We start from the raw sequence: 18,755 nt of genomic DNA, 5'->3' as shown, positions 1-18,755 counted from the left end.
GAAATCAATAAATGTACATGTATGTATGAAAATAAACTTGTTTAGGGAAGTATTTTTGCAACGCTATAATTATATCAATTTCTATAGTTACTAGTAATTTCAGGTATTCAGCTATAATCACCAAACCATTTGTCAAATTCTGTCGTACTCTCTTAAAAAATTCCAGCGATTTTAACTCAGACTGAGTAAATTTTCACTCCTTTCCAGTGTCGAAAACGCACTTTCCTTATAGGAGTGAATTTCATTCCTTTTGCGGAGCAGTTATTTTCACTCCTTTTGGATAAGCTAATTTCACTCCCTTTTGATAAGTATTTTTCACTCTTTTTAAGACTAAATTAATATCCTAAATGAGTGGTTGCTTTCCGTTTTGGAAAGCCGCTATTTCACTCTTTTTTTAGAATAAAATAGGTAAAATCATTTCACTCTCCTTTGGTGAAATTGTTTTTTAAACGTGTTTTCATGTGCTTATGCTGTGTATTTGAATTTAAAACTGTTTTTAAAACTTATTTCATTTGAAAAAAAAATTAGTTTTTTAATTTAAAAATTGAAGAAAAAAAAATGTTTTTAGTGTTTCCGAAGAGGAAGCACAAGAACTGTATGGTAAGTACGAAGAATTTTCATTTTTATTAAAACTTGAAATGGTAATATTTCTTGAACTACTCGTATATCGTTACAAATCATCCACTTGCAATATTATGTACATTTCCGAATCTAAAGATTGAAATAAAACTAAAAAACCCACACAGTTCCAAATAAATAGATTTAAAATTTTGAAACTCTATATTGATATTCTCGGTGTGCCTTTTAACATTAATAATGTTTTAAAAGTTACATCAGTTCAAATTAATTTAAAAAGTCACTAATAAATTGTGACAAGATACGTTTGAATTCAATTTTGTTTCTTCGAGGCCATTCATTAATTACGTAAGGACAATTTTGGCAATTTTTGACCTTCCCTTCCCCCTATGTAAGGGTTTGTAAGATTCCCTCCCCCCCCATCTTACGTAAGATTCTTTTTTTTCTTCACAATAATAAAATAACAAATATTACATCACTGGGATCGTTCTTAAATTAACTATCTTTTTTTTTTTTTTTAAATTTTTTCAAAAACATTTTTGAGTAAAGAAATGTTTACTGTAAGGAATCTAGACCGAATGTTTTTCGACAAATAATTTTTGTATATGATGCGATAATAATTAAAAATAAGACATGCAAAACACAGTGCGATTCTTTTATTATATTTTACACGTTTCATTCTTTGAAACACAAGTAAAAAACAGCTCATCCTATAATACATACTTTTACCTTCCTGAAGCAAATGAAATATAATATTTGCCAAACCACTTGACCGCGGATTTCTAATATAAAATATCGGCTTGGAAAATATTACTTAAGAATGGATCCACCAACCCCCCTCTCCAAGCAAGGGTATATAGAGAATTCTCCCCCCCCCTCCCCCTCAGGACCCTGAATTAATGAATGGCCCGTTACACATATGAATGAGTGTATTATACAAAGTTTATGATACTCTTTAAAGTTTATTATACACAAAAACAATGTTTGATTAATTTAAAATATACGCAGTGGTTGGAGCTCCGACCATCGGGAGCGGATTCGGTATCCGACCTATAGATTTGCGCATGGTCGGGTCTGTAACACCTGCCTAAAATATATATACAGTACACACACACCAAAGATGGTAACGACTGTTTCAAATGTCATATTTTTGATTCGATGACCGAAATAAAATTGTTGATAACAGTCTCATTAATTTGGAAGAAAAAGTTACAAAACGTTCGCCATAACATTGCACGTGGGTGATTTGTAACGATATAGCAGTTCAAGAAATATTAACAGTTACAAGTTTTAATAAAAAAGAAAATTCTTCGCACTTACCATTCAGTTTTTGTGCATTTCCTTCAGAATCCTCATTCGGCAACAAATAGTGTTTTAATTCATTAAATGAAGACATTTAGATAGCGACATCCACTTGCTATTCGCGACCAACGTTAGTTAAGCCTAACGTGGAGGTATAGAAGATTCTCTCTAAACAAAATCACGTGACAGAATCGAACCAATGAAAATGCTTTTGAGTTCTTCTTTTAAAGAATGTTTTTATTTTTCGCTCTTCAAAAGAGTGTTTCCGAATTTCACGCCAATAAGGAAAAGTTTTAGTCTTGGTTTTTTTCGTAAAGCGTCTTTTTTCGATAAAGCTAGCACTCAGAAAGAATGAATGCACCCGCAATAGATTTAACTCTTTTTAAGAGTTATTTTTTCGTTCTTTTGAATTAAGAGTGTAGAAGAAAGCAATTACATGCAAGCATTTTTTTTTTAATGAACTCTTTCCGTAACTTATTTGATAACAGTTTCCCTAAAATTATACTAAACATTTTTAGTTCATTAATAACAAACTCATTTTTTGTTGAAACTGTTAGGTACATGATAATTACAATTTGTGTTGTGCATTTAAAACAAAATAAAAAATTTAGTTAGTTCCCTAGCTGCTTAATATTCTAAATTTTCTAATCTTTGTTCATGCTTGAAACAAACTTCATCAGGTGCACTTTTTATGCTTACCAATGGTATCAAATTAGAAACGGTGCAGAAATTGGCATTTAGATAGTAGCAATTTTCTAGTTTTAAAATTAAAATTTGAGCTTTTTTTTTTCAATTGTGAAAAAACCCTATGGATTTCTGGGTATTACTACTTCCCTGCCAAATTAGATGAAAATCCAAGGTAACTTAGATTTGTATAAGAAATAGACGCAAACACATTTAGGCATTGTTATATAAGTAGATTTAAAATTATTTTCAACTCAAAGATCATGATTTGTTTATTTTGCTATGGTGTAATGTGAAATATATAAAATGTTTGGGTGATATTTTTTGGAATTGTATATTGCTACAGTTACAATTATATTAAACTTGATTTGAATCATATGTATATGTATTCAACGGGTTTTCTAATTTTGAATACTAAAGTTTCAAACATTTTTTTAAATAGAAAAAAGATTTGAAAAAAAAAATTTATAAAATCCAATTCCCCCCCCCCCCCCCTTGCCTATCATAGCAATAATAGGCTTCGTGAATGATAAGGTTTTGTAACACCAATTATAAATAATATGTATTTATAATTGGATGTTTTCACTAGTGCAGCCGTAAATACCTTTTCGGGGGGGGGGGGGGTGATTAAAAATACCTTCTGGAGAGGGGTTTTAATCAAAACAATCTTTTCGTATGCATAAATTACTGTATTAGAATTTGCATTAACCTCTGGAGAGTTTTTACCCGTAACCCCTCCACTCCGTCCCTGTGCCCTTGGATGTTTTTGATATTTGTCTAGGAATTACCCTGGGTAACTGAACTTTTTCACCTTTTAGTTTTAATTCTTTTATCCCCTCCCCTTCCCCCTAAAGCCATCAATCTGAGGTCGTTTTTACCCCAACTCACCTTAAGCTTGCTTGGAGGGATAGAGGGGAAGGTATTTTTAGCTGCTTAAATGGAGGGAGGGTTGGTTCTTGGTTTTGCACTTTAGATCCAAACTCCTGCTGTTTTTCCTTGTAAAAGGATTTGTTGAGATTTTTGTGCTTTTAGTGCAGCTTGGGAATTCTAGAAAAGAATTTTGGTGGCAGGAAGTTGGAGAGTTAAAATTTACATTTATAAGTTTGGTACGGGTGTCTAAAATTTTTAACTGATGATGTAAATGCATTAAGATTTGTGTTGCCTAAGTTTCGTAAGTGTTCTGAATAGTTTTCCAATATTTCCACATCTCTGATTTTCCGTCTCTCTGTTTTTCATAGAGATAATCCAGCCGAAAGGATAGGGTATCAAAAAGGAGGAATACAAGACATTCAAAAACACAAGTAGGTATCTTGATGTGGTATTTGCAATTATTCTGACATCTGCTGCAATTCTGCAACTGCTTTATCATTTTCCTCTTACCATTATTTTCATTTTTACAATGGACAGTAAAAACTGCTTCTGACACCATTATTGTTGATTCTTATATAAAATGAAAGGGTTCGTACAGACCTTCAAAAAACTCCTCCAATACTCCTTTACTTAGCAAATTTTTTAAAGGGCCCTTCAAACTCCATTTTGGTTTTAACTCCTTCAAAACTCCTTTTTTTAGTTCGAGACAACATAATCTTCCTCTATGACAATAATTTAAAATACTTATATCGACAACTAAACTTGGTCACTGGGGCGAAGGTATAAGGGAGATTTTAATGTAGTAATTTTGTATATTAATTTTTTTTTATAAAGATGAAGATTACAAATTGATTTTAGAAGTCATAAAATAAATGTGGAAGATGAATATATTATTAGATGACTGAGAAATTTTATAAGTAAAGTAAAACATGCTTAAATAGTGCTTGTCTATTTTTTCAAGTTTTATGACTTTTGCTTTTACTCCCATCACGCTCTCAGCAGCAAAAGTCAGTTTGTCTAATTATTATTTAAATATTTAAAAATGCATATGTAGATGGCGAACTTTTCAAACTTTATTTTTTTAAAGGTTGTAAATAAAGTAGAAAATTTTCTTTTATTGCTTGGATAATCTGTATGGTATCAGCAATAAAGTTGTATTTTTGTTTTGACAGTACTATGCTTTGTCTATTTTTTACATAATGTTTTGGGAACCTTCGCAGAGTTCTCACACTTGCCCTGTCACGGGGTAAGTTGGCGAACCGTATGGGGTAAGTTAGTAAATTGAGAAAAACTCATAATAGCCACAGAAAATTTCACTTAAAGGCTCAATGCTTTAAGTAAGCAAGTAAAACTTACCAATGAATGAAAAAAAGCGAAATTAGTACTGTAAATGTTTTTAAATTATGTATGTTACACCATATAAAGAGTTTAACTGATTTTAGAAGCAAATGCTGAAAAATATAGACATTATTTGAAATGCATTATCTTATTTGCCTCCTTCTTTATTATGTTTCTTTTGGTTTTACATTCCTTTTTCTTTCTTGGATTTAGAGAGTTCTTGTATGCTTTGGGGACTTTTTGTGATGATTTGCGTTTTTCTGCTAAGATTCTTTCTTCCGGATGAGCCTTTTTGACTGGAGTATTAAAGAGTATTGCTGTAGACCTTTATCAATTTCATCCTTTTTTGATCTGACCATCTACAGCTTTAGGATAAGGTCTTATATGATCTGAAGTAATGTTCAGAGATGTATGTGGATTCAGCTGAGACATAGCGCTATTCAATCACTTCCTATTCCGGGCTGATGAGTGCTAATAAGCATGAAATTTCAGTTCTTGGATGGAATGACTGAGCTGGCGGTGTATTATATACATAGCTCTAGCTTCAGTATGAAACTCTAAATCTGAATTATTGAATGCAGTATTTGAAACCATTCATAATATTTATGGGACTTGCTTCTTGTGGAAAAGCAACTGTTTACCACCGTTGTTACGTCTTAAATCGTCATTGGCTTTCCTTTATTATTCACCATCCAAGAATCACAGACGGAATTAACGTTATTTTTCAATGGGTCATGTAGACTCTTATCAAGAGGCAGCAACTTATGGCTACAATGCAGTGGGAAAGAGCGTAGTGTTATTATTATTCTTAGTATTGCAGTAGTTTCCTTACAAAAATCAAGCCCTTCTATTGACGTGGGAGTCGTAAATGTCTAGTAAGAGAATCAGAGGTTTTTTATTTGAACATCTAGTGTTTTTAGCAAAATCCTTTAAGAAATCTATGAATATTTCAGCTGTCTTCAACTCACTAGAGAACCATACATGCAGCATTACATCTGGTGGGATTTTCCCATTGTTGTTTTTTCTCTTGTATTTTCTCATTTCCGTAAAGAAGAGCACGTACGTTGGCAGTTGTATAAGCATGTCTATAAGTACCTAATGAAAAGCTCAAGAATAGTGTAACTAATGCAACTATTTCATTAAATTGACAGTTTACAGAATTTAAATTTCAATTGTTTAATGTTTGACTTTAAAAACTTAACTTGCGGCAAGTATGCAAATTCGCACACTTACCCCGAAAAAAGTTCGCCTGCTAGCCCCAACTCGCCGTATTGAAATCAAGTTACACTGGTTTAAAAATGGTTTCATAAATATAATCCGAATAAGGCGTCATTTTGTGTGTAGAAGCATGGGCTATTCAACATTAATAAGTTTTGGTAAATTGCTCTACTATTATATGTTTTATAAGAAAATAACTAAGGATGAAAAAAATTACTTAACACTGCAAAAAAAATCACTTTCTTTGGTGCAACACATTTGGTTTGGCAGATTTCACTGAAAATACACTGACAGTAGCGAGGCATATACGTGGTTACGTGACAGCTCACTCAGAGCTGTCTAACGAAAAACGAGAAAATTATTTAACATTCGCACACTTACCCCTTCGCATATTAGCCCCGGTCTCCCCTAGTGGCTATATTAAGTGATTGTGTTAAAGAAACAATTGTTTAGTAAATCATCAGCCTCATTCCTATAAGCCCCAAATCTGAAATAAATTCACATTGTAAAAAAAAAAAAAAAAAATCAGGAAAATATTTGATGTGTAGCATGTGACATACTTGTGCCATCACAAGGATCTTCAGTGAAGGAACTTCCCATACATATATTTATTCAAGTTACATCCACAGATATGATTAAGATTAAAAACGAAGTTAAATGTATGCTTATAATAAAGTATTACATTAATCTTTCTGAGAATTCACCATCCACATTGTTTATCATTTCTTGATATTATTAACAGTAATTGGTAAACAATGGTTGTGGCATATTTACAGAACCAAATCTTCATTAATCCTAGAGTATAATGATACTTAACATCAGTTTTTACTTTCATAATCCATGAAAGTAACTTCACCAGTTGTGTTTAAAATACATATTTTTTGATAAAGTAGGCACACAGCCTTTAAAAAAAATATCTGCAAAGTATATGCCTTTCCTTTATAAAACTATACGTCTGCATGTAATTCGAGAAATTTAGTACAAAAAAGAGGTTCAAAGTTGGAGGGCAACTTACAATTGTGATAAAATTTCCGAAAATTTTTCTTGAGCAAAACATGAAAAGAACACTCTGTTTTATTCCAACTGAACACTAAAGAAATGAATACTGAGGCAGCATTCATTTCTTTAGCAACATTTTTTTAATGCAACATTTTTTTCATTGTATGGTCATTAATTAAAGTGTAATTGGAGCATTAGTGACTGTGAAAAGTGCGGAAAACCCTGACTAGTGTTTATAAAATGCCATTTACTATCACCATCAATAAATATAATAAATAACAATCCGTAATTTAAAACTGAAACCTGTGTGATGGATACAATTTAAGACACCAATTCAATGAGACTGATTACTTACACCAACTACATTTATCTTATCCTACCAGTTTTCAACCCAGAATATTAAAGCCCTTTCCCGAAAGACAATTCACTAAGAACATCGTGTGACTCCTTATTTCAAGTCTCTTCTAACTTTTTGAGATCCATCAAACAAGGAAGCGGGTATATATTACTTGCATACCTTCATTTATTTCTTTAAGCTGTTTTCTTTTCTTCTTAGGCTGTTTTCTTTTTTTTTTTTTTTTTTTTTAAGAATTCTTTATTTTTTAACTTTGAGATAAAATAATTTCGAAACCTTGATAAATAAGTTTAGTTACTATGTGTCAATTTTATACATATATACAGTCGACGTTCCTAATAACGACACCTTTCATCCGAACAAAATCAGTCCCTGTAGCAAGAGATCTCTATAATGCAAGTGTACAAGATATTTTTTTTAGATGTATTTTATCTTTATTTCACAATAACTTCAGCAGCTTATGCTTCATCTTAAAAGAGGATTAAGAAACTTACAAAATGGTAAATAATTGCAGCTGCAAAATAAATAATAAAAAAATTAATTTAACATAACTTTAAAACTATGCCATTTAGCTACAAAATACACCAACAATAACTGACAGAAATAAGTTTTTTTTTTTTTTTTTAAATTTAAAGATAATGATTTACTTATTTGTTTCAAAAATAATAAATTTTATTTTTAGCATACTTCAAAATTGAAGCTTTTCTCTTTTATTTTTGAATTTTTCTGAAAAATTGTTTCTTAATATCTATAGTTGGTGCATGGTTCTTATTGCTTCTTTTTTTACTCTTTCATTATCAAAAAAATTCTTTTCAATTAAAATATTTTTCCAGAAACATGAAATAGTTACAATATTAGTTTTTGAATGCGTAGTTTATAAAATTTCAAATAAGTTGAAATTTAATTTTGAACATTATATTGGGATCTAAGAATTCAGTTTAGATATTCTGTTAGACGTTAAAACAACATTGAATCTATGGAATAGCAAGTGGGGCTTTATGCATTGATTGCTATAATGGAAGAGTTGCAGTAATGGGAGGTCATTCTAAAGAATGTTGACTGTATATAATATTAATGTTTCATTCTTTATGCAGATGGTTTGATGGTTTCTACTATGATGGACTGAGAACACGAACATTGGTTCCTCCTATTATTCCTCAAGTAAGTTAAACAATACTTTCTTTTTCATGTTTTATGTGAAAAGCAAGCTATTTCATAAAGCGTTGTTCAACTAGGTCATTTTATTTCATAGTGGACTACTGTCAACCAATGGTTTATACAGTAGGCGCCACTTAATGTGATCACTTTGGGACAAATACAATTTGATAACAATAACCAAAAAGCATCCAGAACACACAAAATAATCTTTCCCCCCCCCCCCCCAATTAAGAAGCTTCTTTTTTTTCCACCACAAATTAAAATTACAGTGGCTCAACTAAATGCAGTTTTGAAATAAAATTACTAAATTTGCGGAATGAAAATACCTGAGTCGTAAAAGGGAAAATTAAAATATGCAATTTTTAAAAAAACATATTGTAATAGGTGAAATAAAATATGCCCGTTTACTCCTATATCTTTTCCCCTGAATTTAGAATTTTGAGTATAAACAAGTTTGTCTCTAGGAGGTCTAGAGAGTTGAAAAATAATTTAAATAAAGGATTTTTTTAATCAATTGATTTGAATCATGGTTAAAATCACTAATTTGAGGGAAATGATTCAAATTATCGATGCCTTGCTTATATAGACGACTTTGATTTGATGTCTGACACTTTATGCAGTCATCAGAAATTATATATAGCGGTTGATGTCATTTGAGTATATTGTATTATTGTACATAATTCATTTTTATGTAATTACATATACTTTCAGAGGAATATATACTTATCTACGAACTTGGGTTTATATATATGCAGTAGAGTCTCGATAATCTGAGTCTCAAAAGTTCGAGGTTCTGCTTAATTCGAGGTGCTTACTTTATATTTTCATTTACATTTTTAAGTTCCAAAAAATGATTTTCATAAAAATCTGAAAATATTTTCTTTCCTGCCATTACACTTATTTAACGAGATACAGTAATTAATATAAAAGGCATTGCGAATTTGTCAACAACACTCTTTAAGTGGCGTGATATACGTGTTGTCATCAACTGCACAATATGAATTACGAAATGCCTTGAAGATGATAACTTGATGCATGAAAGTAACATTGATTTGCCGCAAAGAACCTGTAAACATGCCTTTTGGAATATTAGAATACCTGATGCTAGTCAAAAAGGAAGGTTCAAAACTTGACGCCTCACGTGTAATGTATACGAAAGACGAAACAAACCTTCTACAACAAACGGTTTTTGTGGTATGCGAGATACATATGCTCGCAAGCACACAGATACAATCGTTATGACAAAACTCATTGAAATGGATTCGGGCAACGATTCAGTCAAAATATGTGTTTGGTTGCCTACAAATTTGCTAGGGTAAATACGTACATACAGACTTTGTGGAAAAAAGTCCAAATTCGTTTAGAGGTAATTAAGATCGAAATTTATGTTGAAATTTCAGTGATAACTTTTCACGACAACAATACTGCTTTTCTTTGTATAAGGAAGTAAAAAGGGCTACTCCTTATGTCATCGGAAAAGTGTAAAAGATTAATCTGGAAAAATTTTCCCGATAATCTGAGTTTTCAGTAATATGAGGTGGCATGAGCCCCAAATACCTCGGATTTACCAATCAATTATCATAGTTTTAGCTACTGCAAAAAAAAACTTTTGTATTTTTTTTTATTTTTTAAGTTCTCCATGAAAAACCGGTCTTTTTTTCTCAGCATTTATTTTTTTTTCTAAAGGTTTTCACAATTTGATAGAAAATAGGGGGGAGGAGGTGTTTTGCAGGAGTATTATTGGTATCAACCTTAACATTAAAAATTTTTTTACAAACATATGAAGAAAAATCAACACCTTTTTCTGAAGTACCTTTAGTTCATGGATGCAGTCATTTGCTTCTCATTTAAATAATTTAGTCCCCACCAATTTAAGTTTAAGTGCAACACCTTTTTTGGAGCCAAGTACTTTGCTAAACTGTATTTTTAGTAATTATTCAGAATATATTTTATTTCTATTTTAGTTCATATTTTTTTAGCTATATACATGTACAATTATGACTAATCATTTTTTTTTCCGTTCCAGGTGCGAAGTCCAATTGATTATTCTAACTTTGACCGATATCCCCCTGATACAGACCCTCTTCCACCCGACGATTTATCTGGTTGGGATACTGAATTTTAAATGAACATTTTATAGAACTTTATAAATATTTAATGAAGAGGATGAAATAAATTCAGTCAACTGAAGTGCCATATTGGCGCGGATCACAAGATTTTTACTGTATTGTCCTTTTCTTATGATGGAACTTAGTTTTGATTTTAAAGACTTTTACGGCGCAATATGTTGTGAAATGAAAAAGAAGAAAAAAAACACATGTATGTATTTGTATACTTGAATTTCCTGAGAAGTAGATTATATTATTAGGCGTTGTAAGGAAGCTCTTAAGTGATTGTTTTGTGCAATAACATTTTGATCTAAATGAATTTTAATGCAAATTTATTGTCATTATGTTGTATATTTTTGTTGTCATGAGGCTATTATGGGGGGCCATAGCCACCCAACCCCCCCACCCTCAGTCATGTTGGGATGACTTAAAAGAGTTTTAATATTACTCTTTAAAAAAAAATCCACTTTCCCATGGCTATAATCCTAAATCGGCTCATGTCTGTAGAAAGAATACTGTTGTTGTATCTGGCTCTGAATGGGTTTTAAATACATCATGTCTGTATAAAGAGGGAAACAAGTCATAAAGAAAAAAGACTTAAGCCAGCTGTACTGTATGAAAAAGTTGAGATTTCGTTGTTGACATTCTGCACCAAATTAGGCCCACACCACAATAAAATTTTTGAAATGTCCCCTCCACAACAAAATTATTTACTGTGGTTTGGCCCATATATATTTATACATGTATATTTGTTCCATATATGTTTCTTTTGGACTAAAATTTATAGGTTTTTGATACATACACATGTATATATGGGTCCAGCCATGGTAACATTCGTTTTAAATCTTCGGATCAATAAATTTTAAATTTCCTAGTGTCAAATCATGATACGTTTGATGAATACGAAATAAAATGTAGATCGGTTTGACTTTTGAATTTTTTCTAGCCAAGTAGGATCAAAAATAGCCAAAATGGCTAATATTAGCCAAGTCTGGCAACCCTGCTTTGAGCACACTTATGGAAAATTTAGTTTCTTGCTCTTCCATGTAAAATATTTTTTAGATTGAGTTGCTAATGAAACATATTTATTAAAAGCTTCTGTGATTCAGTAAGCTTTAAATGCTTATTAAAAGTTCTGGTCTCTTGTACGTAGTTTTTATTCAGCTTCAAAGCAATATTCTTTCCCTACTTGCAGAACCATCTTGAGATATTGAAGTTAAGAACTACAGTGAAGCACCGTTTATACGTTTCTCTTTTATACGTTTTTATCAATTATACGTTTTTTAAATTGGTTCCTGCAGAGTCTAATACACATTAACCTATACCTATTGTACGTTTTTTTCATTTGTACGCTTTTTTTCACAGTCCCATCAAAAAAGTATAAACGGTGGTTCACTGTATTTGCGTATGAACAAGCATTTGACATGTAACAAGCTTAGTCAAACATGCAATTTTTCTAGAAAATTTGACTCACCCTCTTACAGTTCCCAACTTCAAAATAGAATTTTCTCAATTTCAAACTTTCCTAACACCAAAATCTTTTATTTTATGGCAATTATTGCTCTTCAGATAAGTTTTTAACTAGATGTTGTAAAATAAGTATTCAAATTACCAAATGGAAGACTCAATTATGCATCTTCTAACAAAAAAAAATATTGCCAAACTTACCACCACATGTTTAATTGTACTTAAATTTTGAATGGAAACCTTTGTTTTAAAATGCCATTGAAGTTATTTATAATTTATTGTCTAGCCTATTATCTAATTTTCTCACTGCATTCAATGCTTCAAGATATTTTTGTGTTGTATATTAAATGCTAGAGCATGCTTTTTACAAATATTCAAAAAATCATGCTTTTGAACACTTGTATTCTTGTAAAATATGTTCTGATAAATCTTGTGCAATGCTTCTAAAAATTAATGAACATAATATTTCAAGGCAGCATGTTATGCTTTAGACTTATAAAGTCAGTACAATTGTTAGCACTCTTCAAAGCGTTGTTTTTAATGAGTTATTTGTTAAAAATCTTTACACTGCCATGTGCATATTAAAAATTGTTTTGTTAGTTGATAATCTTGTATGCTTTTGTATCAAGTAGTATTGTTTCATTTTTCGTGAAGACTTATTTTGCGCAATCAGCATTTAACTAAGGAAGTTGTGTAAAATTTTGTTTTTCATGTTAACCCAAGTTAAGAAACTTAGTGCTTTACATTGAATTTACCTCTTTTGTTCTAAAGCATCCCAATGTTGACATTGGCATATTTAACAACAGCAAAAAGTAATGTATGTTTAGCAACAAGTTACTGTCTTTAAGCCAGGGCTAAGGCGCTCTCAGCTTCAATATGACATCTGCCACCAGCTTGGTTATTCACTATTCCAGGCTAATGAGCCCATAACAAGGGTGAAACTGCTGTCTCTAAGTGTCATAACTTGGCTGTCGGTATATTGCATGGAATAGTGCATGTAGTTTTAGATTCAAAATACATTTATTTCCTTGAAAGCAATTAATTGTGCATTAAGCTGTAAGTTTCCACACCTAAGGCAGAACTACATGCAATACACCAACGGCCCAGTTTTCCTGTCCAGAGACTACAGTTTTGTCCTTGTTATGGACTCATCAGTCTGGAATAGGGAATAACCAAGTTGAAGGCAGATGTTGTTTCACTGGAGTTGAGAGCGCCAACAAACTGGTAGATAAAGTAAATCATCCCGAAACCATTGCCTTCAATTTAGAGTTGAACTGCACCATGTTTGCAAATTCTCGCTGGTGAGATAAATTTACTTTATCTATCTGTTTGTTGGCACTCTCAGCTTTAATGAGATGACTTCTGCATCCAGCTCAGTTACTGTCTACTATTTCAAACTGATGAGTCCATAACAAGGGCGAAAGTGCAGTCTCTGGATGGCGTAACTAAACTGTAAAACTATTGCTCTTTACTGAAATCAGGCCTAAAACTTGTGCACCAGAAAAAAAAAGATTTTTTTTTGTGTGTGTTTTGTTTTTCTGTGTTTGCTGTAACCAGAGCTGCCAACTGCTACAAAAAAATCATAGTTGTTACGAACTGCAGCCTTGAACTACGACGCTACGAAAACAAGTCCAAAAGTTACAATTTTCTTTCTTTTTTGTACCCTTAAAAAAAATCAATCATTACAGATACTGTATGTATTATTAATAATTTAGGTAACAATGCTTTAGTACTAACTAATATTCCAAATTTTTGTTTAAAAATAAACGAAATGAATTTATCATACTACTTCTTCATTTGCCACTCTCTCTCTCTCTCTCGCTCAAAAAAAAAAAAGAAAGAAAGAAAAAAAGCATACCAAAAATTTATAGCTCTGCCTGTCAGAATGTTTTTAAAAAAAACGACAGGACTAAAAACAAACAGGTTTTAGAGTTTTAGTTCTCCCACTATGTGCAATTTTTCTTTTCTAAAAAAAAGTAAAGCAAACAATATCAAAATTTAAAAAATTAAGAAAAAAACATGCAAAATAAAAATTTGACAGTTTAAGGGATTCATTCTTTCCACATTGACACATAATGATGCTAAATCGCTCTTGCTTTTTGTTCATGTGTTACATTTTTAGCTTGTGAAAATGAAAAATATTTCAGTTGAAGCCATATGGAAAACACATTGTATAAAAATAATTGTTAAACTTAGAAATCACCTAATACTAAAAACAATTTTTAAAAAATCTCTATATATAACTCCGCCTCCCGTAAAATTCATCAGGTTCATTTTGAAAATAGGGGGGGGGGGAGCATTTTCTCGATTTTACTAATATAACTTATTTATTGCGTCTGTTACATTTGTTAATAAAAATGTTGTTTTACTCCCCCCCCCCTCTACACAAAACTCTGCTACGAATTTAGATTTTCAAAAGTTGGCAGCTCTGGATATAACTTATATAACTTTCATATAGCATATGCATAAGACATTGCAGAAGATAACCATGCTGTTGGTATATTGCATAAAATTAATTGGTAAATACAGGCGTCCCTCGTATAACACGGTACTTCTACAACGCAGTTTCGATATTACATGGTATGAAACTTGAATTTAACACTTCATGATTCTGATATAACTTGAATTTTGTATTTTAAAAAAATAGAATTTCATTTTTGTTTAATACATTTTGTTAATGGTTGATGACTCTAATAAGTTTTTACTTTGTTTTTATGAAACTTGGTTTCAATATAACACGGTACACATTCCTTGATTTACATTATTTCTAAGCCTCGTGTAACACGGTTTCGATATAACACGATATATCTTAACCTCATTTATCTCATGCACATGCCTAAATAGTATTAAAAAAAGTAAAAATGTTATTTTTAAAATAGTCTTGTATAACACGGTTTTAATACTACGCAGAACGAATTAACCGCCTTATACAAGGGACACACCCCTGTATTGCTTCTTCTACTCTTAAAAAGAACTAACTGATTTTATTTTTATGCAACTAATTGAGTGGAAAAATTGTTCATTAAGCTTTCTTGTGATATTCAGCTATGCTGTCCTCAATCTGCAATGTGCTGTATATTATATAATTCTACATTGATACTTGTGTAAAATTTGCTCAAATGTTCCAGCACATTTTGTGCTTAAATAATGTAAATAATGTAAAATCTTTGTTTGAAAATTATATTGAGATAGAAAGATATTTGTGAATCAAGTGTCTTTTTGTGTAATTAAATTCATGAAAAAATTAAACTTGAGCTCATATCTTTTTTTTCAAATTCATGACCGTACATTTCTCATGTTTTAATTCTAAAGAAAGCAGATTACTTGATCTCTGTGTAAGGGCAAAATTAGAAGCCTAAATTAAAGCTTTAAGTGTAGAAAAGGCATTAAGCAATGGGTAAAATCTTTCCCATCAAAATAGAGATGCAGCTTTTATGAACTAATTTATTAAAAATATATTGCATTAACTAATGTATTTAGGGATATTAATTTCAATGATTTTTTAGATACACATTGGACTCGTACTGCCACTTGATTTGCCTTACGCAAATTGTCTATAGCGCGAGTTTCTCACAAATAATTAAATCCAAACATCACTTTGTTAGTGTCGACAAATAACCACTCCACACCATTTCATTTAGTTTTTCCATGTTTAGTCAACAGAGCAGCACTGCAAGTAACAAAGCCAACAGAATGCTTGGGTTTATCAATAGTTATATTTCAAACAAATCTAAGAAGGTTCTGCTTTTATATAGGAGTCTAGTAAGATCTCATTTGGAGTATGCTGTTCAGTTTTGGTCGCCTTATCTTAGGAAAGATATTTCTGAATTGGAAAGAGTTCCAAGAAGGGTAACAAGACTAGTACTAGCTTTCAGATTTAGATTTGATGCCAGACTTAAAAGGCTTAATATGTATAGTATAGCCTAAAGCAAAGTTGGAGGGAACATGATTCAGTTGTTTAAATTTATCAAAATGAAAAATGTTAATGGGTTAAATTTTTGCGCGGAACGCAGGACAAGGGGTCATTGTTTTAAGCTATTAAAATCTCGGGCTAACATGGAAATTAGGAAAAACTACTACTTTATTAGGGTCATGGACACGTGGAACAGCTTACCGGAAGAGGCGATAATGAGCAAGAGTGTATAGTAGAGGTGAAACTGGCTCAGCCCAAGCGCGGGCTCGGACTCGAGCAAAGATATTCAATCGTCAATGTCCAAACAAATTCAAAGCAATTAAGCATTTTCCTAACTGTGAGAAAATGAAAGAAAAATTTAAATCAGTTCAACCAATGTGGAAATTTAACCAAAAAAAAAAAGAATTCTTATTTATAGTGTTTTTTTTTGCCATTACTATTGCAATATGTCATACAGAAATGCATTTGAAGTGGAGCATTTTCAGAAAATTTAGGAACTTCTGTTAATGAAGAACATTCGACACAACATTTTTCATTAACAGAGAGATCATGTCAGACTGTAGAAGGTTCGGTTTTTGATACAAGAAAGTTTCCTTCGAGCTCGGGCGGGCGGGCTCGGTTACAAATTTTCGAGCTCAGGCTCTCAAAGGAGCTCAAACTCATCTCTAGTGGATAGCCGGGGATAAGAGGGCCGTTGATTTTCATTGGGGACTAATAATCTGACTAGGACCAGCCTAGCTGGACCACTGCTGCTGGTCGTCACATTTGTATAAATAAATAAAAATTCTGTTCTTTGTGTTAAAATGTTAGTATAAAGTTTAAAAATATGTTAAAACAGTTTGAGATGTGCTTACAAGCGTCTAAAATAATTGGGTATGTTTATAAAAAAATCGTATACATACCCTTTTCCACAACACGAAATTTCGACCTATACGAACGGCCTTGAAACGCATCCCACGCGTAAGTTGATGCTAAACTGTATTGCACTTTTTCTGATAAAGCCCAGGGTTGCCAGGGGAAATTTTATGAAAATAGCCAGACTATAGGATATTTTGTAAATGTTGAAATTGCAACCAAACTTAAAACATTATTAGACATTTCCACTCTTTTTATGCAATATTTGTTGATTCTTAGATATATTCAATGCTTTTATGTTTTTCTAACCCTAGTGTCAAAATAATTGCTTCAATATTCTTTTTGAACCTTCTGTTTTGGATTTCCTTTTTTTTTTTTTTTCTTTTCATACTTTCTATTTTTGCTGCCTCTACCCAATCTATATCATTCAGAAACTGAAGATTTTGCTAATAGCGAAATAGTAATGAAATTAATAATATATGCACGTTTCCTTACAAAGAAACTCCCTTTTCTAAGTAAAAAAGTATTTTCATTGTTGTTTTCATGATTTTGCTATAAACTTCTCCATTAGTTTCCAAGTCTCAGGTTTTGACTTAGCATTAAAAATTTTCTTGCATTGTAATGTAGAACAATGAACTCGTGACAATTTCACAGAAGAATTATGGTCCTATGAACTATTCTATTTTTCCATATTGATAAGCTAAATAAAAACAGGGGAAAGCATTAACGAATAAAACTATGAAAGCGAAAAACAAAAACGAACAGTATAGTTTCGCTCGCTGTTTCTCAACTTGGTGACCAAAAATTTGAGACTTTAACTTGATTATTTTTACTTACAGACCAAACATTACCAAAGACAGTCCAATATTCATCGTTCTGATTAATATTATTATTAATTCGACTTTACTTAAAAAAAAAAAACATTACGGGGAAAACCCTGGAAACTCCTCTCCATTTCCGAAGCGTCGACAATTATATATTAGGTATTTTAACATAATAACTCTATACATTCCTTGTTATTTCTGTCATTTCCGACCACCCGTCATATATATAGCTATATATAATGTATATACTACAAGTAAAGTCATGAAAAGAAAAAACAGGCAAGTTCTTTTGTAAATTACCAAAGATAGTATACAGTGGAACCTCGTAATTTGACACCCCAAGAGACCGCGAAAATCTAACGAGTTAAGCGGGTGTCAACTAACCCATCCATTATTTCAACTACAGTCGAGTACCGACTTACGCGACGCATGCGTTCCAAGACTCTTCGCGTAAGTCGAAATTTCGCGTTGTGGAAAAGGGTGTGTATAAAAATTTTTATAAGCATACCCAATTATTTGAAACACCACCTCAAACTGTTAAAAACCATTTCTTAACTATACATTACTGTTTCTTACATAAAAAGCTGAATTTTTATTTGTATTTTAAATTTAAAAAAAAATGTTTTATTCAACATAAAATACTGCTACCATGCACAAAATCAATGGGAAAGAAAGGCATAAAATAAACCAGTACAGTACGTACAGTATAAAGCAAGAAAAACAAATGTAACTTAAAAAAGAGAAAATGATGATGATTTATGCTGCATAATCAAACCATTGTTCTTATATTTTTTTTAATACACTAGGGGGCTCTGCCCCCTGCTCGCCTAGCGCTCACCTATCCCCGAAGATTGCTTCGCAATCTTATTTGATTCGCAAAGTTTTAAATCGTCAGTTAGAAAGAAACAGATTAAAAACGTATTATGAGCTCCCCTTTGGATCAAAAAGCATCCCTTCCCTGGGTTTCAAAATAAATTGTACCAACTTGCAGAGTCGTAAGAACTAAGGGGCTCCTGAGCATTGCAAAACTGCAGTTTTGTATATTTATGGTTTCAGTAATATATTATGCTCTTTAGCTCGGGGCTTGA

General features: G+C 31.7%; 1 protein-coding gene across 2 annotated transcripts in view; it reads left to right on the top strand.

The window, feature by feature from the left end:
• LOC129235107 (cGMP-dependent protein kinase 1-like) overlaps window positions 1-13,893 on the top strand; it is a 129,676-nt gene extending 115,783 nt beyond the window's left edge. Inside the window, exons 16-18 of one of the 2 annotated variants that reach the window (XM_054868793.1) lie at window positions 3,801-3,863; window positions 8,437-8,503; window positions 10,527-13,893. In XM_054868793.1, the coding sequence (XP_054724768.1) occupies window positions 3,801-3,863; window positions 8,437-8,503; window positions 10,527-10,625 (229 nt within the window). In that variant the 3' untranslated portion in view covers window positions 10,626-13,893. The remainder of the gene's footprint in view (window positions 1-3,800; window positions 3,864-8,436; window positions 8,504-10,526) is intronic. The other variant, XM_054868794.1, reaches the window with a different exon arrangement.
• Window positions 13,894-18,755: the final 4,862 nt, after the last annotated feature.

The sequence above is a fragment of the Uloborus diversus genome, chromosome 2, assembly GCF_026930045.1.
Source record: "Uloborus diversus isolate 005 chromosome 2, Udiv.v.3.1, whole genome shotgun sequence".
Classification (NCBI taxonomy): Eukaryota; Metazoa; Arthropoda; class Arachnida; order Araneae; family Uloboridae; genus Uloborus; species Uloborus diversus.
Note: the sequence above shows the minus strand (reverse complement) of the source record. Positions and strands in the feature narration are given on the sequence as shown.